The sequence below is a fragment of the Cygnus atratus genome, chromosome 3, assembly GCF_013377495.2.
Source record: "Cygnus atratus isolate AKBS03 ecotype Queensland, Australia chromosome 3, CAtr_DNAZoo_HiC_assembly, whole genome shotgun sequence".
NCBI classification, from domain to species: domain Eukaryota; kingdom Metazoa; phylum Chordata; class Aves; order Anseriformes; family Anatidae; genus Cygnus; species Cygnus atratus.
In genome coordinates, this window is record NC_066364.1 from 56,642,878 (window position 1) to 56,667,345 (window position 24,468).

The window sequence follows — 24,468 nt, forward strand, 5'->3', positions numbered from 1 at the left end:
ACAGAACAGATGCAAAGAGAAAGTAATAGTTATTTCAAATTGTCCTCTGTGCTGACAATCGTAAAGAAAAGCACTAAGGAGTTGAGCTGTACATCAACATACTAATGTCTGTGGCTTCTTTTTATAAACAGGTATTTCAGGACCGTATTTCAGAACCATATTTCAGGAGTCTTGTAGCTAAGGGCAAAAGGAGATTTGTCATCCACACACAGAATTCACACTTGTAAGAACTGTGGCAGAATGCAATTATTAAATTTATTTTGGAGAGAAAAATCAATTTACTTCTTTGTTTAAAAAAAAAAAAAAGGAAAATCATAAGAGGCAAGATTAATGAAGATGCAATCCTGGTAATTACAGAAATTAGTGAGAGTTCTGAGTTCACTAGGCACCCAAATTGGATTAATCTGCTCAAAATATAATGTTACACTGAAACATCTAACGTCTAAGCATTTATGAACATGTGTTCTATGGTATAATTTTGTTTAATCTTCAGAGGCCTCTCAGAGGCCTCTAAATTTAATCTTAGGCAAACTGGCAAAGTTTTGCCTGACTAAAGAATGCCAAATAAAGCCCTAAAAAGGGATTGCTCGGATCAGAATTACTTGATGTCTCCAGCTGCTTTGTTGTGCACTGGTATTGTAAAGATGCCATAAATTCAACTTAATTGGAGAGCTAAGCTAGGTTTACAGCTGTTTTGCTTACTTGAAGCAGTGCAAAACAGCTGAACATACCAATGAGTATGGGCCTTCAACTGTATGACATTTACATTAGAAAACCTCCAAAACAACAGCACCTAGTCACAGCTTCCCATATTCTTGTACAATCTTAATTTTTTTCTCTTTCTCCCAATGGTTCTCTTCCTGGACACTTTTCACAATGCAGCTGAGACACAGACCTAGCGATATCACCATGTCATCAGAAAAAAGTGGGAAGAATTCCAGAGAGATGCAAACACATCTTTCAAAACGGCAAGTATGTTTAAACCAGTCTGAAAAACATGCTGAAAGAAAAAAAAATCCAGATGTTAAATATACCATATTGTTACTCCCGGCTCAAAGTAGGACAGTATTCAATATCAATGTATTAGCACTAAAAAAAACTGGAATAGCACATACCCGCCACCATTTTAGGCAGATCTGCCTCTGAGCAGCATTTTTATGTTTACCACTGCATTGCTTAGTGCAGCATTCAGGAAATGGTTTGTACAGGGGTAAAATCAGAATGGTAAATAATAGCAGTCTGACGCTACCTACGTCCTCCATAGGATCTAAGGGAACTATTCCATGGTACATCTAGGAGCTGGTGCTTCACTGGTGGTATCAAGGAGCCAGAGCCCACACCCAAGTGAATGGACTTGTTTAAGAAACATCACAGCAACCTTATTCACTATGAAAAACATTACTGTACTTTGCAAAATCAAGCATAACATTTTCTAGCATTCATGCTAGGCAGTCTAAATACAAAACCCCTATCTGCAATACCTCAGATAAAGGTGAGAGTTACACCTTAGAGCTGACTTGTGTTCTAACTGTCAGCTAACTTTATAATACACTCTTTCAAAAAATCTTGCGCTTGTGTTATGATTCACTGTGTTTTTATTGGATTAGTTTTGTTGTAATTGATCTGTGATGATGCAAGAGTCGTGAATTTCAAATTCATAGAATTTTTTCTTGGCTTTGTGCTAGTTAAGTTATTTTATGTATACTCAAGGTAGACAGCCTCATTGTTTCTAGAAAAATAGTATGTCACTTCCATTTGTTAAACCAGTTCTAATAGCTACTGTGCTTCAATGTACATTTCTGTTGTAACAACATGCTTACACAGCAGTTTGGGGTAAATGAAGAAAAATCGATATGGCTTCTCTTTTCCACAGACAACAATGGTTATTCTTACGTTAAGGCTCCAATGCAGTTTCTTACAGCAGGGAGCAGTATCTTGCCTCCGTGCAAGGCAGCAGCTACAGCTGCTATCTTTTAGTTTTATTAACCTGAAGCGTTACGCCCTCACTGTTTTTCTTTGTGTCAAGCACTGTTTGAAGAAAGTAGGCTTGTTCTGTAGGAAAAGAAAAAGATCGTATCAGCAGTTGTTTATTTACAAAATTGTGGTCAAAGTTACATTTATTTAAGCAATACTTACTGGTGTTGTTTTACATTCACGAAGTTTATACAATAGCTTTCACTCTGAAAACTACCACTTCCAATCAAATTTGAATCTGCAAATGTTATCGTACTCGCAAGGTAAAATGATTCTAAGCTAATAACAGAATTTTTATCTCAATCGATACTTAGCCCCTTTCTATACACTATACAGCAGGCTATTTGGAAAAAACAACAACAACAAAACAAACAACAACCAACCAAAAAAATGAACAAAACAAAAAATAACAACAAAAAACTAGCTGAAAGAAAAATGGTTTAATAATTCCTATACTACCATGCTCTGATGAAGTATTTTCCCTTCGTTTATGCTTATATAGCAGCAGAATTTTTTTAAACTGTAAATTTTTCATTTAGATCCTTTAGAAAAGAACTGATTCTCAATCCTAATCTGGAATAGTTCCAGTGTGTGTGTGTGTGTTATATTTTTCAATTCCTGCTGTTGTTTAGAAGTGTGTTTGCAAATTTGAAAAGGGCACGGCATATAGTCATATTCAGGAAAATTTCTGTGCACTCAAAATGAATGCAAGTGTAACAAAGGAAACTAAGCAGTAGTTCTCTTGTTCTCCAGGGTGTTTATTCTTTAGTATTACAAAACTGACATTAAAATTTTCAATTCCTTTTTTTCCCAGGAAAAAAATACTTGAATTATATCCATCTCACTCTTGATAGCTCATATTTAATCATTAATTTATCAACATAATTTTGAAGTCAAATGATTTTATGTCTGCTTACTAAAGAAGTTGGATCATTGACTAAGGATCCTTTTGTGCTAAACTGTTTTGTGTAAATTATACTGCTTATTCTTAGGTGACTGTAAGTTTGTTTTAGCATTCAATAAAAGCCTCTTCATTTCTGAAAATCTGCCTGAAAAAATACATTCAGATTACAATTTACTCTGAAGTATTTATATTTTATTTGAAACGTTCTTTTTTAAACTCCCTTATTGGCAACAATGAAAAAGATATAAATAACTGAAAAATATTTATTTTTTCCCTCCTCTGTCTCATTGACTGCATAGTATATGAGTATTTTGTGCTCTGAAGGCCACTCCTATTGTATCATAAAGTTATTCCACGCACCTGGAAGTCAATACGCAAATTCTTGCTTCACTACTGCTGCTATTCTTTCTTCTACCAAGTCTGTACATAATGATAACATTATGGCTTAGCTTCTGGCACACAAAGCAGGATTTAAGTTATCAGAAATCAACTGACCTCATCTGAAATCTAACCTATCTCTCACTTTTGTGTTGTACTCTTGTTTTGTGTTTGTACTCTTTGAATTTAGTTTGCTGTAATCCATCATCAGGGGTATTGCAGCAAATTATATGCCAGGCACACATCCCACTGGTTATCACCTCCTGTTTACTGATTAAAAATATATATATATTTAACTGTATTTATACTTGTGGCCTGAGATATACTTTGTGATTAGGTGCTAAGTGGTTTTAATGTTAGTAAATATGCATATATGTCCTGTTGTGTCAGGGCATTCACAAGACACATGCAGTACCAAGCAAGAAATGGGCACCTGTCATTAAAGTAGCCTCGTCACCTGTTCCAGCATTACTTTAGGACTGAGGGGCTGAGGATGAGTGGCAATTAGGAACACCAGCAGGGAGCTGATTTTTTGGGGCAGGGATTGATATATCGAATTAGGATGACCCATTTTCCTCTGCAGTCAAAGCCAGAAAAGAGATGGAAAGATGCATAGCTAAGCAGGCCTTTCTGTATCATATCATTCTGCATTTGAGATGGTACATAACCTGAAGGAAATCAACAAAGAGGTAGGAAAAAGCTGTTGTATATCAAACTTTTCTGACTGAAAATAAATAAAAAGAAAGCCAAAGAAAAACATGGTCCCTGTAGGAAGGTGAACGTTAACACATCCTCTAGTGAGGCTAAAAGATGTTGTTACACTTCATGTGAAAAACAAAAGTGAAGAAAAAACTCAGGTCTTTTCATGGTCAACACCTGTGATCTACCCTTCCTGATAAATGTAATTGAAACGTTGGTAGTTGAATGATATTAATCTTTGAGTTCTATATTGATGGTCATTACTATTAATTACGTTAATTAGACGTGCCTTCAGTAAAGATCTGAGGGTACGTCATTAAGTTTTGCACTCTCCTTCTCTGTTTATAATACATGTGCATAAAATATCTTTTTTGGAAGGCAGATAACAAGTATTTTTCAGAGTTTTGTTTAATTTGTGAAACTTTCTCAGAGAAGGTGGTCTTTTTCTTGGCAAGTCTGGACTAGCTGATCAGAATAGAGGTGCCTGAAGACCCTTCTGGCTTGTATGTAGCCCTGGAAAGCACGACATCTGAAGATGATAACACTGCTCCTTCTGGAATTTGGTGGAGGACGGATGACTGGCATAAAATAGGTGGGTCTGCCTGAGTAGATATGAGAGTGAAACGTAAATAATCTTAAAATTTTTAAAAGTCACAACAGAAGTTACACAAACACAATCAAAGTGGCTATCTGGAGATTATTTTTGGTGTTTGTATTTTTACTCAATTTCAAAAAAAGCATTTTTTTTTTCTAATTCCATTAGAAAAATCTAAAGGTGAGTGACTACTGAGTGACTACTTTTTTTTTTTTTTTTTTTTTTTTTAAGTGAACACAGTCCCTAGTGACAACAGGCTGATGGACAGTCTCTTGCCTGTGTAGAAGTCAACTGACTTTAGGCAAGCTCTATGCAGCCTTAGGAGATCTGATATGCAGAATGTCCTAGAAAACTGAAGCTTAAATTGTATACCCTAAAATAAGCAAATAGTGTGAATCTCAAATATATTTTATGGCATTGTGCCTTTTGATTTTTCACTATTTAATATTGTGCCTGAAAACAAATAGAAATAGGGCTAAATAAAAAGTAATTTTTAAAAATAAATTATGCTAGAGCTGTTTTTCTCTTTGAGCTGCTAGTATTTACCACTGCAATCCAATTGCTGCCACGTTACAAATAGTGACAGCCAGAAGAAAAAAGCTGCTTGTCAAAATTGCCATTTCCATCCTTCTTTCTCAAGCAGGAGATCTGCTTAAGTTCCACGGAGGATAAGAAAACATACAATTTGCTCCTTTGTATTTTCTCTTTTTCTGTTTCTCTACAGAAGGGTTCAACCACACCTGAATTATCCTGCATTCAAAAGAAAGAATATACGGGTGTAACAGGAGAGTAGCTCTGTATACCTCCAACCACTATGATCAAGCCTATCAACTACATTATAGAAGAGTTTACTTTTTGCTGAATTGTTGTTCTGGTTTTGGACAGATCTTTTCATCACTGAAGACAGCATCAAAAGATTTTAGGCTCTGACATTCATATCCAGGATATGTTTTTAAAGTCTTTCATCAGCCACTGAAACTGGATTAGCACCAGAAAGTATTTAACAGCTAGTATCTGGCTAGAGGGGACCTTTGGCTTAGCAAGAATCTATAAAATGTGACTTAATTTCAAGATATCACACAATTAAAATGGAGCTCTTCAGCATTCTTTGGGACAAAAATAATGAATTAATGAACAGCTGATGAAGAGTCTGACTGAAGATAATGCCAGAATCCAGAAACAAAATAATTAAGGTAATAGTTATAAAGGACAGGTTGGTAGAACCACTTTAACAAGCTGAGATGGGTTTATAAGAGCTTCACGACAGAAGGGAAACACTGCTCTTCAGTTTAATTTTACCCACTCCTTTAATACCTTCTAAACTGAAGCAAGCGTAATATTCAGAAGTTAATTTTTAAATTCATCTGTTTCTTTACAGAGACAGAGAATAATATGTTTACTGGTTTGCAGTTCAGTAGTGATGGTCCCCAGTCAGGCCTCTTCTTAGTCACTGAAATGTATCGAGCTGTTTTCAAGAAATGCACATAATCTGGAAGCAAAAGTGACAAAACTATGTTACTGAAATTGCCTTGATTCAAACACTGCAAAGGCTGTTTGTTTTCTTGAAGAGGTCATACCTGGATGGTGGAATTTTAACTGCTGAATTTTCCTAATCTCATCATCAGTATAAGATGGTGCATTTAGTTATAAAATACAGCTCAGTATTCCTGGAAAACTGGGAAGATACAGTGCTGCAGCTGAAGCCCTGAAACATGTCCAGCTCATGAAATGAACTAGTGTGTTTAAAAGTTGCGATTGTTTAAAAAGCAAAATCCTTAAAATTCTTGAAATATTACTTGAAAATAATGTAGCTACATGTAGTAAATGGATGCAAAACTGCTACATTTTTGAACTAGCAAAGCATGAAAATATGCCATTTTTGTATAGAATCGCCTTTTATTAAAAGGCTGCAAGAGCATGGCAAAATTAACAATTTTCAAAATTTCAAGAATTTATTTAAAATATATTTGGAATGATTCTTTTAGCCATTTACATTGTACTTCATAATAGCATTAAATCAGAACATTACAGATCCTATCAGATAAAAAAGGAACACAGTTATGCCCAAAATCGGAACTTAATGTGAATTTACAGTTATTTTATGACTCACTGTAATGTTATTATTAATCCATATGTTAAGACAAATCAAATAATTTGAACATTAGTAATTTTTATGGAATTTAATTTGTAAAATCATTTTTGTCCATTGCAATGCATAATGTCCAGCACTATAATTTTTTCTTGTACTACAATTTTCCTATTAAACTATTCAAAAATCATATTTACAGAAATATTTACCAATAAAGAGAATAAATTAAAAATATATATTGAAGGAGAAATTTTAGCAGTCAAAGCTTATGTTCTTTCCGTAGATCAGAACCTATAATTTAGTATTTTTACATTGGACCTCTTTGTTCTCAATTGCAGTAATTAATGTCATAAGCTTTTCAAAACATAAGAAAGGAAATCTGGTATGTCAATAGATTTGAGACTGCATTTTAAAACATTGTTTTATATAGCTAAAACCAAAGAATAGCCCATTAGAAATATAAAACTATCAGAACCATGGAAGTCTAATAGTATTAGACTTAATAATAGATTTTATTATTCAATCACAATTGTTCATATAGCTAACATATGACTGGAGATATTGTTACGAGTCTTGATTCTCGGCATCTGTCGTTTTATGCAGGTCACTTCAGAGTTGCAAACTTATATGATGTATGCTTTAGACTTACGGTGGAGTTGTTTTGCATCTCATACAGTTTGAAAAATGATTGTCCATACCAGTTTCCTACAGACTATACGAGATTGCAAGACCCAATTCTCAGCTTAAGAAAGGTCCGGTGAACTACTGATTTATCCCAGCTGTAGATTTGAATCTGTTGACATGCTGAATTATTGTCGATCCCAATGCAAGCTCCTATGTGTAGACTGTATGTCTTACAGAATACGAGCCTATGTAGCTCCTGAGTCATATGTATTTAGTTAACTGACAAAACAAATGTTTACTTTTGTCAGTGTTGCTGAGCCAGTAACTGTGATTATTATTAAACTGCAGGAAAAAAAAATAAAGCTGTTTTAGTGTGCTTATCCATTTACAAAAAAAAAAAAAAAAGACCCTGATTTTAGGATCTGCACTGTTGTTGATGGTTAATGACAAGTGACAGTCAAAGCTGAAAGAACAAAGCATGATTTTCAGATACCCAACAGAGTATGATGAACTGGCAAATCTTAAATTCTCTCCTGCTGTCAGATATCATACTTCTATTTGGACCACATTTGCCACATTTGTGTGTATTGCAAAATTAACTAAAATACCAAATCCTACAGATTTTTTATACTTTAATACTTTAATAAATACTTTAAAAAAACCAGCTTGTATCTTGGTACTGACAATTGTGAGCATATTAAAATAAAGGCGATATATTTATCCTACTGACTTAACGTTCAAACTTGCAAACATCCCATAGGCCAAGGAAAACAAAAAACTAATAAATATGCTGAAAAACTCCATACCTCGGTATGAAATCCTGACCCTTTCTCCAACTTAAGTACACAGAGTCCAAACAGACCGAGAATGCCAAGCTACAGGGGCCCCTCTGTGGGGAAACCTGTACTTCAGTCAGCAGCACCCGCCGGCCGAGAGCCGCGCGGGGACGGATGCTGGGGAAGGGGTGACACTTTGAAGTGGTGGCTGCCGTGAGAATTGGAGTGTTTGTGTCTATGGTAATAAAGTCGCTTCCTTCAGCTTGTGCAGCGTTTTATCTGGCTGTACGTGACTACCGCTCTAGGCTCGTTTTAGTGGGGGTTTATGATGGGAATCCGGCTGCCGGCCCTGCAGCCTGCGCAGGGCGTCGCATCGCCCAGCGGGGCGACGCGAGGCACCGAGGGAGGGAACGTGCGTGCCCCACACCTCCCTCCTCCTCTGCGGCCACTAAATCCTGTCACACTCGTGAGAGGGCTGCTTAAAACTCATGGGTCTGGCCCCGAGGCGGCTGACTGCCGGTGGCGTGCCGCCTCCATTTCGGACACCCTCCGGGTTGGGAGGCGAGGGGGGAAACCGGCCGCCATGGCAACGCGCGAGCGCCGGTTTAACGGCGGCGGGGGGGCGGCGCTGCGCCGCGCCGGGCCGGGCCGCGCCGGGCCGTTGGGAAGTGCGTCACGGCGGGCGCGCGCCTGCGCCGGGGCGGCGGATTCGAAGCGGTGCCGTGCTGTGACGGGCGGGATGAGGCGCGGCGCGCCCCGCGGCACCCTGCGCGGCGTCCTGAGGAGCCACAAGCCCCAGCTGCGCCTGGCCGCCGGCGGAGACCTGCTGGTGAGGGCGGCACCGGGTCATTGGTAACGGCAGGGGGAGGGGGCGGCCGGTCTCCTGTAGGTTCCCTGGTCGTGGGTGAGAAGGGCCTGCCGTGAAGGCGTGGGGTAACAGAGCCTTACGGCAACACCGGGGGCAGCGAGGTGGGCTCGTTCTGACCCGCGGCGAGGGGTTGGTCACGGAAAGGGGGTTATGAGGCCCAAAAGAGACCCGACTGCACCAAGGGAGCCTGGCCTGCGGGGGGGGGGTGAAGTATCTGCACGTAATTTTTTAATTTTTTTTTTTTAAAGTGACTTAATTGGCTTAACTGGTGTGACTGTAATGTGGTCTCGTTTTCCAAAGCATGCGATTCTCACGGCAATAATGCATATCGTATATTTGTGTGACTTGCAGGTAGGTATCTAGATCTGCAAGGCTAAATAAAGGTGGTAATTACATGACAACGTTTACATTTGAATGCAAATGGTACATGTTTTTCTAATTTGTCTAATGAGAACAAAGATCTCTTCCTCCACTTTTGCTATCTGTGGAGTATTTTATGGCCTAAGGACTTGTCCACTCTCTACTCATGCTGAGACCCACTCAAAGCTCAATCAGTGGGATGCAGTAGAAACTAATCAAACTTGCACAGTCATTAATAATTTTTTTACAGTTGTTAGTAACACTTGGTCTGTGTTTCCATGGTCATATTAATTTGGTTTCCAGGAAGCATGGCTGTCTGAAAAAGGGTAAGTGGGATGTACCCCCCAAACCTTGGCCATCGGTTCCTGTCTCTGCCTCATCCTGGCACTAGTGTTTTGTGGCCTGCAAAGACCATCAGCAAATTGAATTGATTGAAACTGATAAGCAACGTCAATCTGGTCTGGCTTAAAACATGGCTATACAAGTACTCATTCCAATACGAAAGATGAAATCAGAACAAATTTTAATAGTGTGGTGGAAGCTTAGAGTATCTCTTCTCTTCTGGTGATGTGAAATTAAATGGCCTTTAAATGTTAGGAGGCTTGGTTTCTTTTTGTTTTACCTTTTTCTGAACAGGACTGTTCAGGGGTGCTGATTGTGCAAGATCTTCAGCCAGGCATATGGCTAGCAGCACTTTCATTCTCTGTTTCTGTGAATAAGTAAACAGAACTCCATCCGTGTTGATCTTTTCTTGGGGAAAAAAAAAGAAGTTCAGCTGATGTAGTTAAAACAACAAGTTATGAGAGTTTTTTCCAGCCTTCCTCCAGCAAAGCTTTAGTTTCTCCTACACATTCCCTACAAATTTTGTAAGAGTGATTCATCTGCATACTTTGGAAATCTATATACTAGTTATTTTAACAAGACTAAACCATATACATTTTGAATAGGCTGTTTGTCTTCTGCGGGGAAATGAGAGAGTCAGCTATTTCATTTTCAGGGGTATTTTCCTGAATGATCCAGACTTTGCTTGAATGCAGTGTGGTACTAAGTGTCCAGCAAGGAGGTGGTGTACCTGCCTGTTTTATGACATAATCTGGTTATTTACTTTTTTCTTGACTCTTCAGTAAGCCAGTGTCATCTTCAGTGATTATTCCTAACAAGTTTGAAAGATCAGTCATAAGAATACAAACATTTTTGTTAAATATCTGAATTGAATCTCTTCTTTCCCCTTTCAGGTTCTCCTCAAGTCTCTTTCTACGCTTTGAAGCTTTGCTAGGACCTATTTTCTAATTGTTAACGTCCTTCTCTGTACACAGTATAGCTTAGAAATTTCTCAAGAAGCTGTTTTATAGAAGGAATATGACAATATTTTTAAGTGAAGAGAGGAATAGTGCAGAGGTTTGTCAGATGTGCGTAGAAATCAGTAATTTACCTTCTTGAAAATAGGTAAAGGATTTTAGTGATGAGGTTGAGATGTAAGAGCTGTGCGAACTGTGTTCTAGCTTGGAATTACAGAAGGAAAGCACTTGGCTGCTTTTTTATGCTAGAAGTGCAGGTTTGTATTTATATTGCAGAACAGGCTTGAAGTATGATGAGCACTTTTGTTTTTGTTATGGGCATAGAATCTAGTGAGTAGACATAGATATCTAATTTAAGGCAAGTTATTTATCTAATAAATTGCTAATGTGGCAGGAAAACAAAATGAGGGAGCTTGCCACTATTGTTCATGAGTCCTGCCCAACAGGTGTGTGGAAGTTGACCTGCAAGCAGTGTTACATGTTTTTCTTAAATTCTTAAAACTTTCCAACCTTTCTGTTTTGGGAAATAAATATACTGTTGTGTAAGATTTTTTTTTAATGGGTATTTCAAAACTTTTGAAGTTTTATGCTGAGGGACAACAATCTAACATGTAGTGAAGCAATGGCTTTAAACAGGTGTGGCATCACTTAGGTACTTGTCAGTAGCTGTTGCATTGATGGTATTCTGGTATTATGCTTTTCATTAGCCTTTCTCTATTTCCTTAGACAGAGACTATATAAACTTGAATAATCTGGAATATTTATTAATGTGTGCTCTACTGTAGAATGCTCTGACTTTACTCATCTGTTTCTTTTAAGTTGATAGGAGTTTGGGGAAGCTTCTCAACGCAGAGTAATTCTCTTTGAAAGTAGGAAAACATAGGTGCAATGAGTCTAAGAAGATGCATTTTTTCAAAGGCAGTTTTAAAGTGAACAATTTTGCATTTAGGTGCCTCAGCAAGAGGGCATGAAACTATGGCAAGTTTTTGTTCCCCCTTGTTCTCCTCCTCCAGGTTGTTCCCAGAAATCTAACCCTTATGTTGATAAGTCTAATAATGGCAAATATAGTGTTTAACACTATCTCAGTGCCGCAACAGATTTTCTTCAGAGGTAGCTTGCTCATGCAGAAATTAATAGGTTAAAACTTGGTTTGATATTTTGCTAAGGAAATCTGCAGGAGCATCTGCTTTTTCTGTAGTAGGTGCTTCCAAATACAAAAATATAGATGTATGTATTGCACAGTGACATTCCTTTAGTTCAGCAGTTTTAGAAGGAATTGAGTTTTGTCATATGAACGCTAAAATGCCTGCAGATTGCTTCTGCTGCAAGCACCCAGCCAAGCAGTTTCCCATAAATTCTAAATTGTAACTTTCCTTGTTATCTGATCTACAGTCTACAAAGATATGATGGCAAAACAAATATATCACCTAATTCATGTAAATAAAACTTTCATGTTTCAATAATATTCTTGAGCTCTTGATTGAAGAAGTATTTAATATGCTTCACGTAGCAAAGTTAATATTGTTTGAAGGCTTAATTTACAAAATGTGCAGTTTCCAATTTTCAGGTTGAACTATTAAAATACTTGACATAATGACTCTATAACACTAGGGATTAGGTTCGTTACTACACCGGGGTGTTTTTGATGGCAATTTTTTGGTACAAGTTGTAGCAGTATTTTGGCTGTTGAAATTCTTGCCACTGCTGTATTGAACAGAGCAGGATCTTGTATTGAACCAACGTACTGACCTACCAGTACTTTTCTTGTTGGAAGGTTAAGTAAGTGATGAGCTGGGAAAAAAAGAAAGGAAGCTCCTGACAGTGGAGAGTTACTTCTGCTAGAGAAATTAATGTCAATGCTCCTTTGCTCTGGAAAAGGGCAGGAGTCCTTGAACTTGTCTATGGCCCATTTGGTGATAAGGCAGGGATGAATTTGCTGTTCGTTAACAGTCTGACTCTTTTAGTATCTGAAAGCTGATTGTATCTACTAGTAAGCAAAAGGATTCTCATTCTCTGCTTGATACTTTTGTTTAGCAGGCTTTTTTTTTTCTTTTGTAATAAAATGTAAATGAAGTTTTATTTCTGTTAGATGTCTATATGATCACTTCTAGTCTACGGCACTTTTACAATTTAAGTATAATAAACTGTATTTACAAGAGTTTTGCAGTACGGAATGTCATGGGCATCTATTAGGGTTTGGCCCAAGTGATACCCTGTCTTCCTAAGAACACCCTTCAGGAATTTGGAAGTAGTCTAATATGGGAATCCTCTGTCTCAAACAGTGAGTCTCTAACAAAACACAGTGCACGAGCAGTCTGAATTCTCCCTGATTTTATTTTATTTTTTTTCTTTTAAAGATACATTTGAACTTCTTAATGTTTCTCCATCGGCTAGCAGAAGAAGCCAGGACAAATGCTTTTGAGAACAAAAGTAAAACAATTAAACCTGAGCATACTATAGCTGCAGCAAAGGTAATAAAGCATTTTTAGTATTTTTCTCTTCTGTTCAATGCAAAATATACTATGAGAGCATATACAAAAGTTTTCTGTGATACTGTTAATGTTTTCACTTACAATCAAAAACTTGCAAAAATGTTACCAAGGCATCAAATTAATTTTCTTTGTCCTGTTAAATATAGTCCTATTTTTACTTGGCTATTCCATGTTTAAATTCATAGTTCAATATGTGGGTTTGTCTATGCAGTAGTCTACCAACACACATCCGTGGGCTGAAAACTGTGGCTGTGACTAGCATGGCACTGGCAATGAGTTAATAAGTACTCTGTGTCATAGGACTGTGTGGTCGTATAGCTCCCTGCTGCTTTGGTGAGCGTGTCCGATTTGAATTGGTGGTAGTAGTAGTTTACATCTGCCTATGAACACCTGTGACTAGCAAAACTAAAATTTGTTTTGCCATTCAGTGTCATGGCTTTGGGATGGGGAAGAGAAGTCTGGACTCTGGCAGGCAGGGAATAGGAGCAAGTTCCAAAGTTGGAGGATTCTTACCTCAGATGATATCCTATCAAGGAAGCAGGCTATCTTAACGGCAGTAACATAAAAGAAGCTTTATGGAGCAAGTGAGGAATAGTTTATATATCATATTTGCACCTTTAGTTCTTACCTTAGTCTGAAAGCAGTCATAAGCAGATACTTGCAGGTCATTTCACTTGGTGGGATATGACAGCTTTACCTCTGTTTCGTGAAGGAACTTGATCTCTCTAATGTGCTGGCTTATCTGTTCAACCACCTACTACTGCTGTGTAAATTGGAAGAGTAAAACGCAGTGGTATCTGATATTTTGGTCCTGTGGCTTCTGTTTATCTTCAGTCTTTTTTTCCTCTGGCGAAATGTTTAGTTTGATAGTTTCTATTACTATAGTAACAGAAATATATACAGGATGCGTAGGGTAGCCAAGTTAATGTTACAGTTGGAATCTTATGCATTTGTAATTTCTTTTTAACTGTAATCTTAACGTTATTTGAACATTTTTGTGCTCCATTTATTTTTTCTTAAGATGAGAAGAAAGGAAAAACTGCCTTTATTTTAATAATGTTAACACTTAAATGGTCCCACTTGAGCTTTGAATTTCATTTTTCAACTTAAACTCCAAACCAAAAAATGTCCTTCCAGGGGTCTGGGCACTCTTGATATAGAAAGAAGCAAGGCATTGCAAACAAAAACTGAGCATAGTAGCTGTGTAATTGCAAGTCTTAGTTATTTCTTTTTGTGTATGTCTAATGGGATAAGAGCTTCAAGGAATCTGCTGAGGGCCTGAGAGAGCTATTGCCACTTCTTGACAGTCAATTTAAAAAAAAAATAATTATTTTACCAAGTTCTTGGTTATGAGTGTTCTTTTAATGTTTTCTGATATGGCATTTTTCTATATGCCTTTGCTTTATTCCTATCCTTTTCCTTTGACTACTACCGTTGGTCACTCTACTGTTTGAAACAGATTGTCTGGCACAATGAGCAAATGGTCTGAGTATCCTAGTGTTTTGGAACTTTGTAGTGCTGCCTGGATTGTAATATCTAATGTACAGTATTTAAGCAGTGATAAATATACTTTTTTTTTTTTTTGCAGGTTATTTTGAAGAGAAGCAGAGGCTAGAAAACAGAGCAATGAAATTTCAAAGCATGTTTCTCTGTGTTTTCTTACTGACTTTTGAGATCCTGTGAGTCAGCTTTGCGCTTCTGGAAGTACTTAGCTTTACTGATGTCTGTCTCCTGACTCTGAATATCTTGCTGCTTTTTTAAAAAAAAAAAAATAATAATTATATGCACACACAATGTAATGCGTTCACACACTTCATGCATAATTTTAAAATATCACCTGTAAGTGATAGTAAATTGTCATTTAAGACTTTTTTTGTAGCTTATTTCTTCCATAATAATGGAAGAATGCCTGTACCATACTCACTCTTCAAGTACAGTGTGTAACTTTTAATCAGAAGTGTAAAACTTTGTAATGGGAGCAGTAATAAAAATGCAGGTTTCACTAATTCCATTATAGGTTTTGCAATTCAGAGCAGATTTTACTAGCTAAACGAAATCTTGGCTTTCAAAATAACTGCTGTAGAAGCTAGTAAAGTACCTTGGCTTTGTTTTATTTATAAATGTCTTAATATTTTTAAATGACTTTGAATCGTAGGCTAATGCTTCTGGGTTCTGCAGGAAGAGTACATTTTGTATTTAGAAATCGTGCTTTGAAATGTTAAAGCTGGTCTATTTTTTGATGTGCTATGTGAGACAAGTTGGTCTCTGATTCAGTTGCTGTGGACAGATGCATGTTGGGGGGGGTAAGGGGAATATCAGGCACAGCTGATGTTTTTGAAGTTATCTTCACTGTTTGTACAGGGTCTAAGTTGACATGAATGCTGAACCTTCCCACTTTTAAATGTCATCCTAACTTGTCAGAAGTCTGGAAATGTGCATTATATAAAAATATATTTTTTAATTAAAATCCATATGCTATTCTTGATTTGATATTTTAAAACAGTTTTTGAACACTTTGCTTAGTTAATCTTTTTATAAAGATAGTTGAATCTTGCTGTTTGAGCTGATAATACTGTTTTGTAGGTAATATGCAGTGAGCTATTCTCCAAATAAAGATTTTTTTTCAATGTTATGCATTGAGTAGTTTGTTTTACACATTACAGAGTATATTCTAGAAACCTAGCAAAAAAATGTATTTCATAAGTTTTTTTTGTAGTCTAAAGAATTTGTAACAATGCCAGAACTTCGAATTTTGTATCATGTCCATGCCCTTCTTAAAATCCTGTACAACCCAAGAAAAGTCCTTTTACGGTATGCAGAAAGGATGTGTATTCTGCGTTACTTAACTCATACGGCGTACTTCAGTCTGCTTCTTATGAAGGTTGACGATTCCTTTTTCTGCTTTTTCTTCTCTTACTCCCTTGGAATCCACAAAGAAAGCTGAAAACATACACGTGTAGAGGATATTTGGACTTAATGATCTGAAGTACATTCTCAGGAATGAGAGATCTGATTAAGTATTTATATTTTACTTTTTAATTACTCTCCGCAACTTAATTTTTTTGAAACGCTAGATTTTCTTAGAACTGTTTTCAGTTATTTTTTTCCCTGAAGTATTTTCTTACAACAGTCTTATATAACCACATACCTTTCCTCATTGGACAGATGTCTGAGTGCTGTCTTGCTTCTTTTGGAACTTGTTTTGATTTGACTTTAACTTCTTTTTTGATTTGCATAGGAAAAGGATCCACTCGGGCTTAGTCTAATGTTCTCATTCTCAAGTAGTAGATGGATGATTAGCTGCCACCGGAGAAGGGAGACAAGGCCTAAAACTAGCCATCCATGTGTGGTTTTTAAAATATTTTAGGTTTTTCTTTGGTCTCTGTTCATGGCTATGATTCTTTTTGTTGTGAGAGAGGGATGCTTTCCTACAAGCCCTGAGAAGTTTGGGTCAAAACTAGATTGGTAGTATTCTGAAGCAGGCAGGTATTCAGTAGACGTATACCTCAGTAGGTATTCATGTTTATCTCTTAAATTCTCACTGAAAATTAAGGTGGTTGATGTAGTGTATATTTCTGACTGCTTAACCAGAAGGCTATTATGCCTTCCTAGTAGGTTCTTCTTGAATATTCCCTAGAAGGCTAATTGTGTTCGTATTTGGCAGCATTTCTCTACACCTTCATGTGTATCCTTCATTTTAGAATAAAGTCTCCTTACAGCAGTGTTGTCTGAATACCCCCAGACACTTCCAATTACTATAACCTTGGGGGCTATAGTTAGGTAATATATCTTTTGGGTCAGCGAATCTCAGGTGGCTAATTAAAACTACGTTTTAGTGCTTTGTAGAAAGTGTCTTTTTCAACTGGATTTGTGGTAGAAGGTCTAATGATGTTGGACTCTGCATGTACTTATTGAGTTCCTGTGGGGTTTCTCTGCCTTCGGGAGGAAAAAGCGAAGAGCTATGTTGATATATTATTAGGGTTTCTTCTACTTAATGGTTTTCAGGAGTGATGAAATTTCCTTGAGAAATTCAGTGTTTGAGACTTCACTGCTGAATTTTCTTTGGTTTCAAAGGTAGGATTCAAGGTATTTTGGGAAGGAGAGAAATAAAAGACAGTCAGTACAATTGTGAGTCATTTCCTCAGGAAAGCAGGGTAGAAGAGTTTAAAGTTAAGCAGGTAGTTTTCTCATTCTTTTTCTCTTTACAGCTTTCCCAGTGTTCTTCAATTTCACATCTTTCCTCACACTGTTACTACAACAGTTGACATAAGAGGGAGAAGATAAAATGAAGCAAGGGACGAATTTGGCAGAAATTCTGGTGGCCTGTGTTTTGTATTTCGTGTTACAAACTAGCTAACATAGCCCCCTTAGCCAGTGGGCTTATTTGCAAGTGAGTAAGGCAGTACCACAGTATGTAAGTCACCTGATTATTCGGTTTAAAACTACAGAATATAAAAGTATGAGTATCATGAATGGTATATCAGCAAAGGTTAGATATGTAGAGAGATCATAAAATCATTAAGGTTGGAAAAGACCTCAGAGGTCATCTGGTCCAACCATCCCCTTACCACCAATGTCACCCACTAAACCATGTCCCTAAGCACCACATCCAGCCTTTCTTAAACATCCCTAGGGACGGTGACTCCACCACCTCCCTGGGCAACCTGTTCTAATGCCTGACTGTTCTTTCTGAGAAGAAATTTCTCCTAATTTCCAACCTCAACCTCCCCAGTGCAACTTGAGGCCATTCTCTCTTGTCCTATTGCTAGTTCTCTGCGAGAAGAGGCCAACCTCCAGCTTCCTTTCAGGTACTTGAAGAGAGCAGTAAGGTCTCCCCTGAGCAACCTCTTCTCAAGACTAAAATCTAGCTGTTTAACTCTTAATGGAACCAACAGCAATATATGAGCCTCTACACTTTTGTGGACTAGGGCCCAAATAATCACCTTGCCATTTGAATACAAATTTATGTTGGAACATCAGGAACATTGTCTGCTGTTTTGATTCAGGGAATCATCACAGGTGCTGGAGAGCACACATGCCTTGGCCCATCATTGCTTTTATAAACAGAGGAGTGCATGGTTGCGAAGAATATTAAGTTGCAAAATACAAATAGTAAGTATTCTCTGGCTGTAACGATACAGTGAAGGGTACAAAAACCCAAGACAGAAATGTGTACTGTAATAGGAAAATTCATTTTCTAGCCATAAGGTGGGGATAGAGCAAAAAGTGTCTTTCTCTTCCTTGCAGTAACATCCCAGTAAGATAAGATATTGTTTATCCTTATTAAAAATATATATATTTATGATGCTTCCAAATTTATTTTTTTAACACTACCAATCCTGCACTGCTGACACATGCAGGGCAATTAAAGTTAAATAAATAAATAAAAATTCTTTCACTTCAGAAAATGGTGATTTGTACTGAGAGGGTAAAATATATATGAGGCTTTAATGGATCTTGAAGATTATTCTCGAAGCTCTATGTTGCAGCATTAGATCATTTTCTGACTCAGTTACAGGTCTATAGTTATTCGTACAGCAGCTTCATTTTAGAAGCTGGCATGTTTTATGGGCAGTTTAATGCAGGAGGTATTTACAGGACATTATACATATAGCAACCTTAAATTTAAACATCTAGCTAGTATTGGTTGAGTTGCTGATTCAGTTAGCCTTCTATTAGCCTTTTATCAGCTTAGAACAACTAATGATAGGCCATCATAACTGCTAAATACATAGTTTTTTGAGGTGACATGATTAGAAGTATATATTTAGAAGGTGTGACTGGTATTTCACGTAAAAATGCTGATTACAGTAAAACAAAACCCCTTTTTCCACAGCTGTAAACTTGATGTCAAGTGTAAGTTCTTCAGACTGTTTCAGACTTTCAGCCTGAGTAGTTTTAGATCTAGGGTGAAAAGATCCTGCCAGCATTTTTGTTGTGCTAAATACAAAATTGTAACTTTGAGGAAGAAAATGAGGAGCCTTTTCACCTGACAGCTCTCAATTCTGCATATTTGGTCAGTTGGAATTCATTCATTTGCTATTTGGTTAACAATGGTGAGGGTGTGACGTTTTCTTTGCGGTCCACACTCATCAAATTCACACAGGTTTTGGTACATAATATTCTGCTGTGGCCTGGGATATTAATGTTATCCTGAGTAAACTGCTGAAAGACCTGTTCAGGTCATTTGATACCTGTAAGATCAGGTTTCTTACTGAGAGGGTCTTTCCTGCGGGAATGATTTCAGTGGATGGAGAATAGGCAGAGTGTAGAAAAGTACAGGTAAGGCCACCAAGACATTCTTAAAATTGCATCTGGTTTACAAAGGAAATGTAGACAACAGCCTTACTACAGGGTAAGTGCTGCTGTGATTGCAGTGGTTAAAGGAAACCAAGGACACTTCCTATAGGAATGGCTTGCTCTTAGCCTCCAAGCACTGCACAGGTCAAGCTCTTTCAACTGCTGCAGGAACAGACTCATATTTTGTTTCGTAAGTGTGCAGAAGGCACAGAAAGATACATATTTTGGCAATTGAACAGATCCTGAATAAAAAATCATAAAGGGGAAACACTTCCAAATAAATGTAACAGGGAATACAGCTGGATTAGCCACATTTGACTCCTTATATCGGGTTTAAATTGGTCTAACTGTGTTTGTACAAATCTTTAAAGTTGACAGCCTAATGTGTATTTTTAATTCGTTTAACTTCATCAGGTAAGTACACACAGATTAGGTTATATAACTGAAATCAGTTTTAGTGAGATTTGAGCAAGTTTTATAAATAAACCAGGTCAAGGAAAACATTTACATAATGTGTAAACCAGTTTTTAAAATTCTATTGCATAAGCTAAGCTGAAACATTACTACAAGGAAGCCTTTAGTCCCAGCTGTTTGAGGGTACTCAGGGTAAAAGCTGAAGTTCACGTACTGATGATGGATTATTTAAACACACGTTCTTTATTCCTTTTTTACTCTTCAGAGAAAATTATGTGTGTACAATGCTGTTTCCAAACTCTATGAACTGTTTAAATTTTACTAATTTCTGAAGGTTGGATAGCAACTGAAAATTAAAGACCCTAATTTAAAAAAAGAGAGGAGAGCAATTAGGGAAAAAGGAAAGGTGGCACATGGCATAGTAAACAATTGCCTGGCCAACATTAACTGCACTTTCTAGCTTCCAGTATTTGTTTTTTCCTAGTTTATTTTTTCAGGTTGAAGCTTACTTGTGGGTTTCCATGTTCTCCAAATTTAAAGGGTTTGGGTTTGGGGAAGGGTGCCAGTGTTCTGCATGTAGTCTAAGTTACAGTGCTCTTCTAAAACTTTTTCCAATAAAGTTAATGCTATGTCTGTTCAACCTTAACTTCAGCTTAACTAAGTTTTTCTGGGATATGGGTTATCTTCCTAAATTGTCATTGGAGTTCCACATGGTAATTAATTTTGACAATACTTTTCCTGTTGCCTTTTTGTGAAGGTTTTTCCACAAAATCATTTGAATAAACATTGAAAATTCAGATCAGAAGTGGACAAAAGAACTTCATCTTGCGTGCTGTAAGAGCCTTAACAGAAACTCTTCCATAATGAATAAATTTTTGAACATATATGTCAGTACATAAAAATTAAATGATTTTCAGAAATTCACCTTGATTTTGTTTTCTTTTTTGTTTTCCTTTTCTTGTTAAGACTGGAGAACATAATGGTGTGTTATTTTAGGGCAGCTACAACATTGAAAAATGCCAAGTGAATAAATTAGCTATCAATTTTATTTGAAGGCACATTCATGTTACTTATAGGAATTTGGGCAAAAATGCATTTCTCATTTCAATGTTTGAATACTATTGATGAGCAATAGGTTGTTCATCTATAAATGTTTTACGTAGATTAGTGTATATGTAAATGTCGGCGGATATTCAGAACGAGAATCCCTATTCACCACTGCTCACATTTCTTTCTTTTTATTTTTTAGAAGAAAGAAAGGGAAAGTTACCAAAGATGGTTAACTTGATGAATAGGTACTGCAGTTAGTACAAGAATCCTTCAGCCGTCTGTTGGCTTTGAAATGTATACCGAGTTCAAGAGAATTTAAGGAAAGAACTTTAAAGGAGCCATCAACAGCCAGGTGAAGCTTTCTTTTCCTCTCTTTGTCTGAAGTTTATAAAATGAGAAAGAGAGATGGAACAGTTGGCTAGGAATGGTTCCAAATATGAAAAAAAAAAAAGAGGAAAAAAAAGTCTTAACCCTATCACTAGTATTATTTTAAATGTATGTAACGCTTTGCAAATGAATTTCCCAAAATTAGTTTGGATCTGGAAGATACTTGCACAGGAGAAAGCTTTAATCTCACCATCAAGCTGGAGTGTGTGACTTCCCCTGGTCACACCTGTCGTAGCCCTGAGGAGTGTGCTCTCCTGCTAGATATGGTATGCTGTGTAAAGAGCTGCTCTGGGCAAATATCCGGGTCTTGGGGAGATTCGTTGCTGTAACAACGAATGCTGTATGCTGTAACATAACATCCTGGGGGAATTTCTTTGGACATCAGTACTGGAAAGACCTTGGTGCCTTTCCACATAATTCTACTGTAGGTCTAACCTGGAGAATTTTCTACCTTTTTTTAAACCTTTTACTTACCTGTAGCTTTTGTGTGTTTTCATTGACACTAGTATATTTTATTTTGTTTGCTTTACTTATCCTAAATTTTGAGTAAAATCTAAATACAAAATGTTCCCCAAAAACATAAGTGTTCAGGGAGGAACCAAACACAGGAACTAGTAGCCCTAACACAAGCTTTCTGAAAAAGAAAGCTGTGTGCTGTTCACTTTAATACTTCTATACATATGGGGCATAGACACAAACATTGTTAGGTTGTGAATATAGGAGCTAGAGTTTAATGGCATTTTGTTGACTGCAAATTTTGAAGTTTAGTTTTAACAAAGCAAGGAATAGTTTATTGGCTTAAGAAAGCATTACTTGTACTGTAATTTTGTACCTACAAACACAATGAAATTTATCGTTATAATTCTTACGACCATGCCTTATGTAGTATTTTTCTTGTTTGCGAAACAGCTATCTGGCAATGTAGTTATAACCAAGAGTTGGAAGAATAGGTAATATGAAAAACACAGGATGAATGAAAGCACAGCAGTTTTCCTTTGGCATATTATTTTCACGAACCTAGCATCTTTTGTAAGGTTTTCCTGGAAATAGAAAGAAAACACCTTTCCAAATCATCTTTATTTGGGTAGAAAGGATGCTTAATTACAATGAACTTCTCCAAAACAAACATCTGTGTGTTGACCTGAATTGTGCCTTAGATATTTCTGCTAACATGTTTTTTCCTACTTCTTGCTTGCCTGCTTCTACTCACAAGAGAGGAAGTTGGGATAAGCTAGATACTTCATTATTTTAAGGAAAACTCTTCTAATGGCTTTTTTTTTTTTTTCGTGAAGTTCCCAATGAAGCAGAAGGCCACATGTATTTAAAATGATGTCTTACAAATTTGGTGATTTACCAATAATATATTATTTTATCTTGCTACCTGTATTTTAAAATGTTTGCTGTTCTGATATCTGAAGACCTTTTCTGAACATACTGGATTATATATATACAACTTTTAAGAAATTTGGATTTATTTTTTAATTTAGAAACCATAGATCCTATCCATTGTAAAAAGCTCCTTGTGAAACTTAGACTACTTGGAGCTATGATTTATTCTCTGAATAAGCCATCAATTTAAAATATCAAAGTTTTCTTCAGTAGAGAATAGAGGTGATTTGTGTTCAATCTTTTAAATTTGTGTGTGTGTTGTGTTTTTTTGTTTTGTTTATTTTTGTTTGTTTAACTATAGGTCCTGATAGATATTTAATTTTTTTCTAAGTATTTGATATCTTCTTCCTTCATTCAAGCATGAAAATCCAATTACTACTCATGTCCCAGAAAAGTCTTCCAGTTTCCATAACATGCCCATATTATTTTAATTTTGAAGACTAAGCAGAATTTCAACCCAGTATCTTCTACTACTCTCTTCCCAACCCCTAACTTAAATATTAAAAAGAGAAGAGGGGAAGGAAGGCAAGAAGAAAAAAGGGGAGGGAAGAGAAGGGGATGCCTGAGGACACAATTCAAAAGACACTGTGTGCTGGTTGTTTTTAATGCAGATTTTTAATTTTCCCCCTTGCAGTATTGCAGAGGAAAGTAAGCAATGCTGGAATGTAAGCAATAGTACCAATGGGTGACATGCTTTACTAGTGAAAATAGTGAAGGAAATTCTCCATGTTCCTTAGCATAATTAGTGCTTTGGGAAACAATTGACAAGGTGAACCTTTGTTAGCAATGCTGTTGCTTTTTCTTAGAAGTTGTGGAAATGTTTTGTTTCTCTCAAAAAAGTTCCTTCTCCTTGTTAGCAAAAAAACAGAAAGAAGCGTCAGATCTAGCATAGACATGAACCAAGACAATTTATTTGCTTTTTTTCTTTACTGAGTTAATTATTGATTGAAAAACATTTCTTTTCTTGTTCTTTATATTTTTCTCTGATGAATATGTGTTGAGTTTTTTTAAGAAAAACTTTTAAAAATTAGTAGCTGAATGTTTGAAGTTATACGACAATTGGAATTGTAGAAATTGTAACAATATCAGTTTGTTAAAAAATGACTTGAAATTATTGTGAAAACCGGCAAAATACTCTAAATAGTAAAGGAACACGTTTGAAATACCAAGTTTTTTCAAGCTTTTTCTTGCAAAGTCCATGTAAAATTACAATGTTGTTAAAAAGCTTATGTATAATATTTTTAGAGCTTAGTAAGTTAAATTCCTGTCTGCGTCCCTCTTGAAAAGAAATGTGGGCTATGTTTGAGACATAATTTGTGTAACAAAATATCTTTATTTCTGAGTTAATTTAATTTTTACATGCCTCTGTTACACAGGAAGTATACTTTTAATAAAAGTCATGTGTTTAAAGCAGTAATTTTTGCATTCAACATAAATTATTTTTATGTTCTAGCTGTTTGATGTGAACTCTACTTTTTCTGCGAGTAAATTTCTTAGTAGTTATACTGTGGATCTCATCTTACTATATCAGTACCAATGTGTTACCAATCACTGTACTGGAAATAAAACTTTACAGGTTAATATCAAATTTTGAGTAAAACTATAACTCTACTTTTAATTAGAAGATATACTTGCAGTCCTTTTTCACCTAGGTTTCTTGAACTATTCCCCCCCAAATAAATAAATAAATAAATAATGGTCTGTTCTTGTAATTTCTGATTTAAACAGGGTCTAGCACCAGATGAAACACTTTGCTAACCTTTAACAATTCAGAACATGAAACAGAGGAGGAGGATATCCTATGGTGTATAGTACATTTAGGCGATTACCTCATCAGCATGAAAGATCCATAACTAATCTACACCAGAGAC

The 24,468-nt window shown here is 36.5% G+C and overlaps 1 protein-coding gene and 1 long non-coding RNA gene across 3 annotated transcripts; one reads left to right on the forward strand and one right to left on the reverse strand.

Moving 5' to 3' along the window:
* Positions 1-239: 239 nt before the first annotated feature.
* LOC118244156 (uncharacterized) lies at positions 240-8,411 on the reverse strand. Of its 2 annotated transcripts, XR_004777473.2 has the most exons (4): positions 8,070-8,411; positions 5,865-6,039; positions 1,894-2,052; positions 240-1,000 (listed from the first exon to the last, which is right to left on the reverse strand). It is a non-coding gene; the product is annotated as an uncharacterized LOC118244156 (long non-coding RNA). The 2 variants fall into 2 exon arrangements; XR_004777472.2 differs by lacking the exons at positions 240-1,000; positions 1,894-2,052 and adding an exon at positions 2,196-4,557.
* Positions 8,412-8,690: 279 nt separating this feature from the next.
* CENPW (centromere protein W) lies at positions 8,691-15,689 on the forward strand. Its single transcript, XM_035538967.2, has 3 exons — positions 8,691-8,868; positions 12,923-13,036; positions 14,646-15,689. Exons 1-3 carry the CDS (start codon positions 8,779-8,781, stop codon positions 14,670-14,672), a joined length of 231 nt encoding a protein of 76 aa, XP_035394860.1. The 5' UTR covers positions 8,691-8,778; the 3' UTR covers positions 14,673-15,689.
* Positions 15,690-24,468: the final 8,779 nt, after the last annotated feature.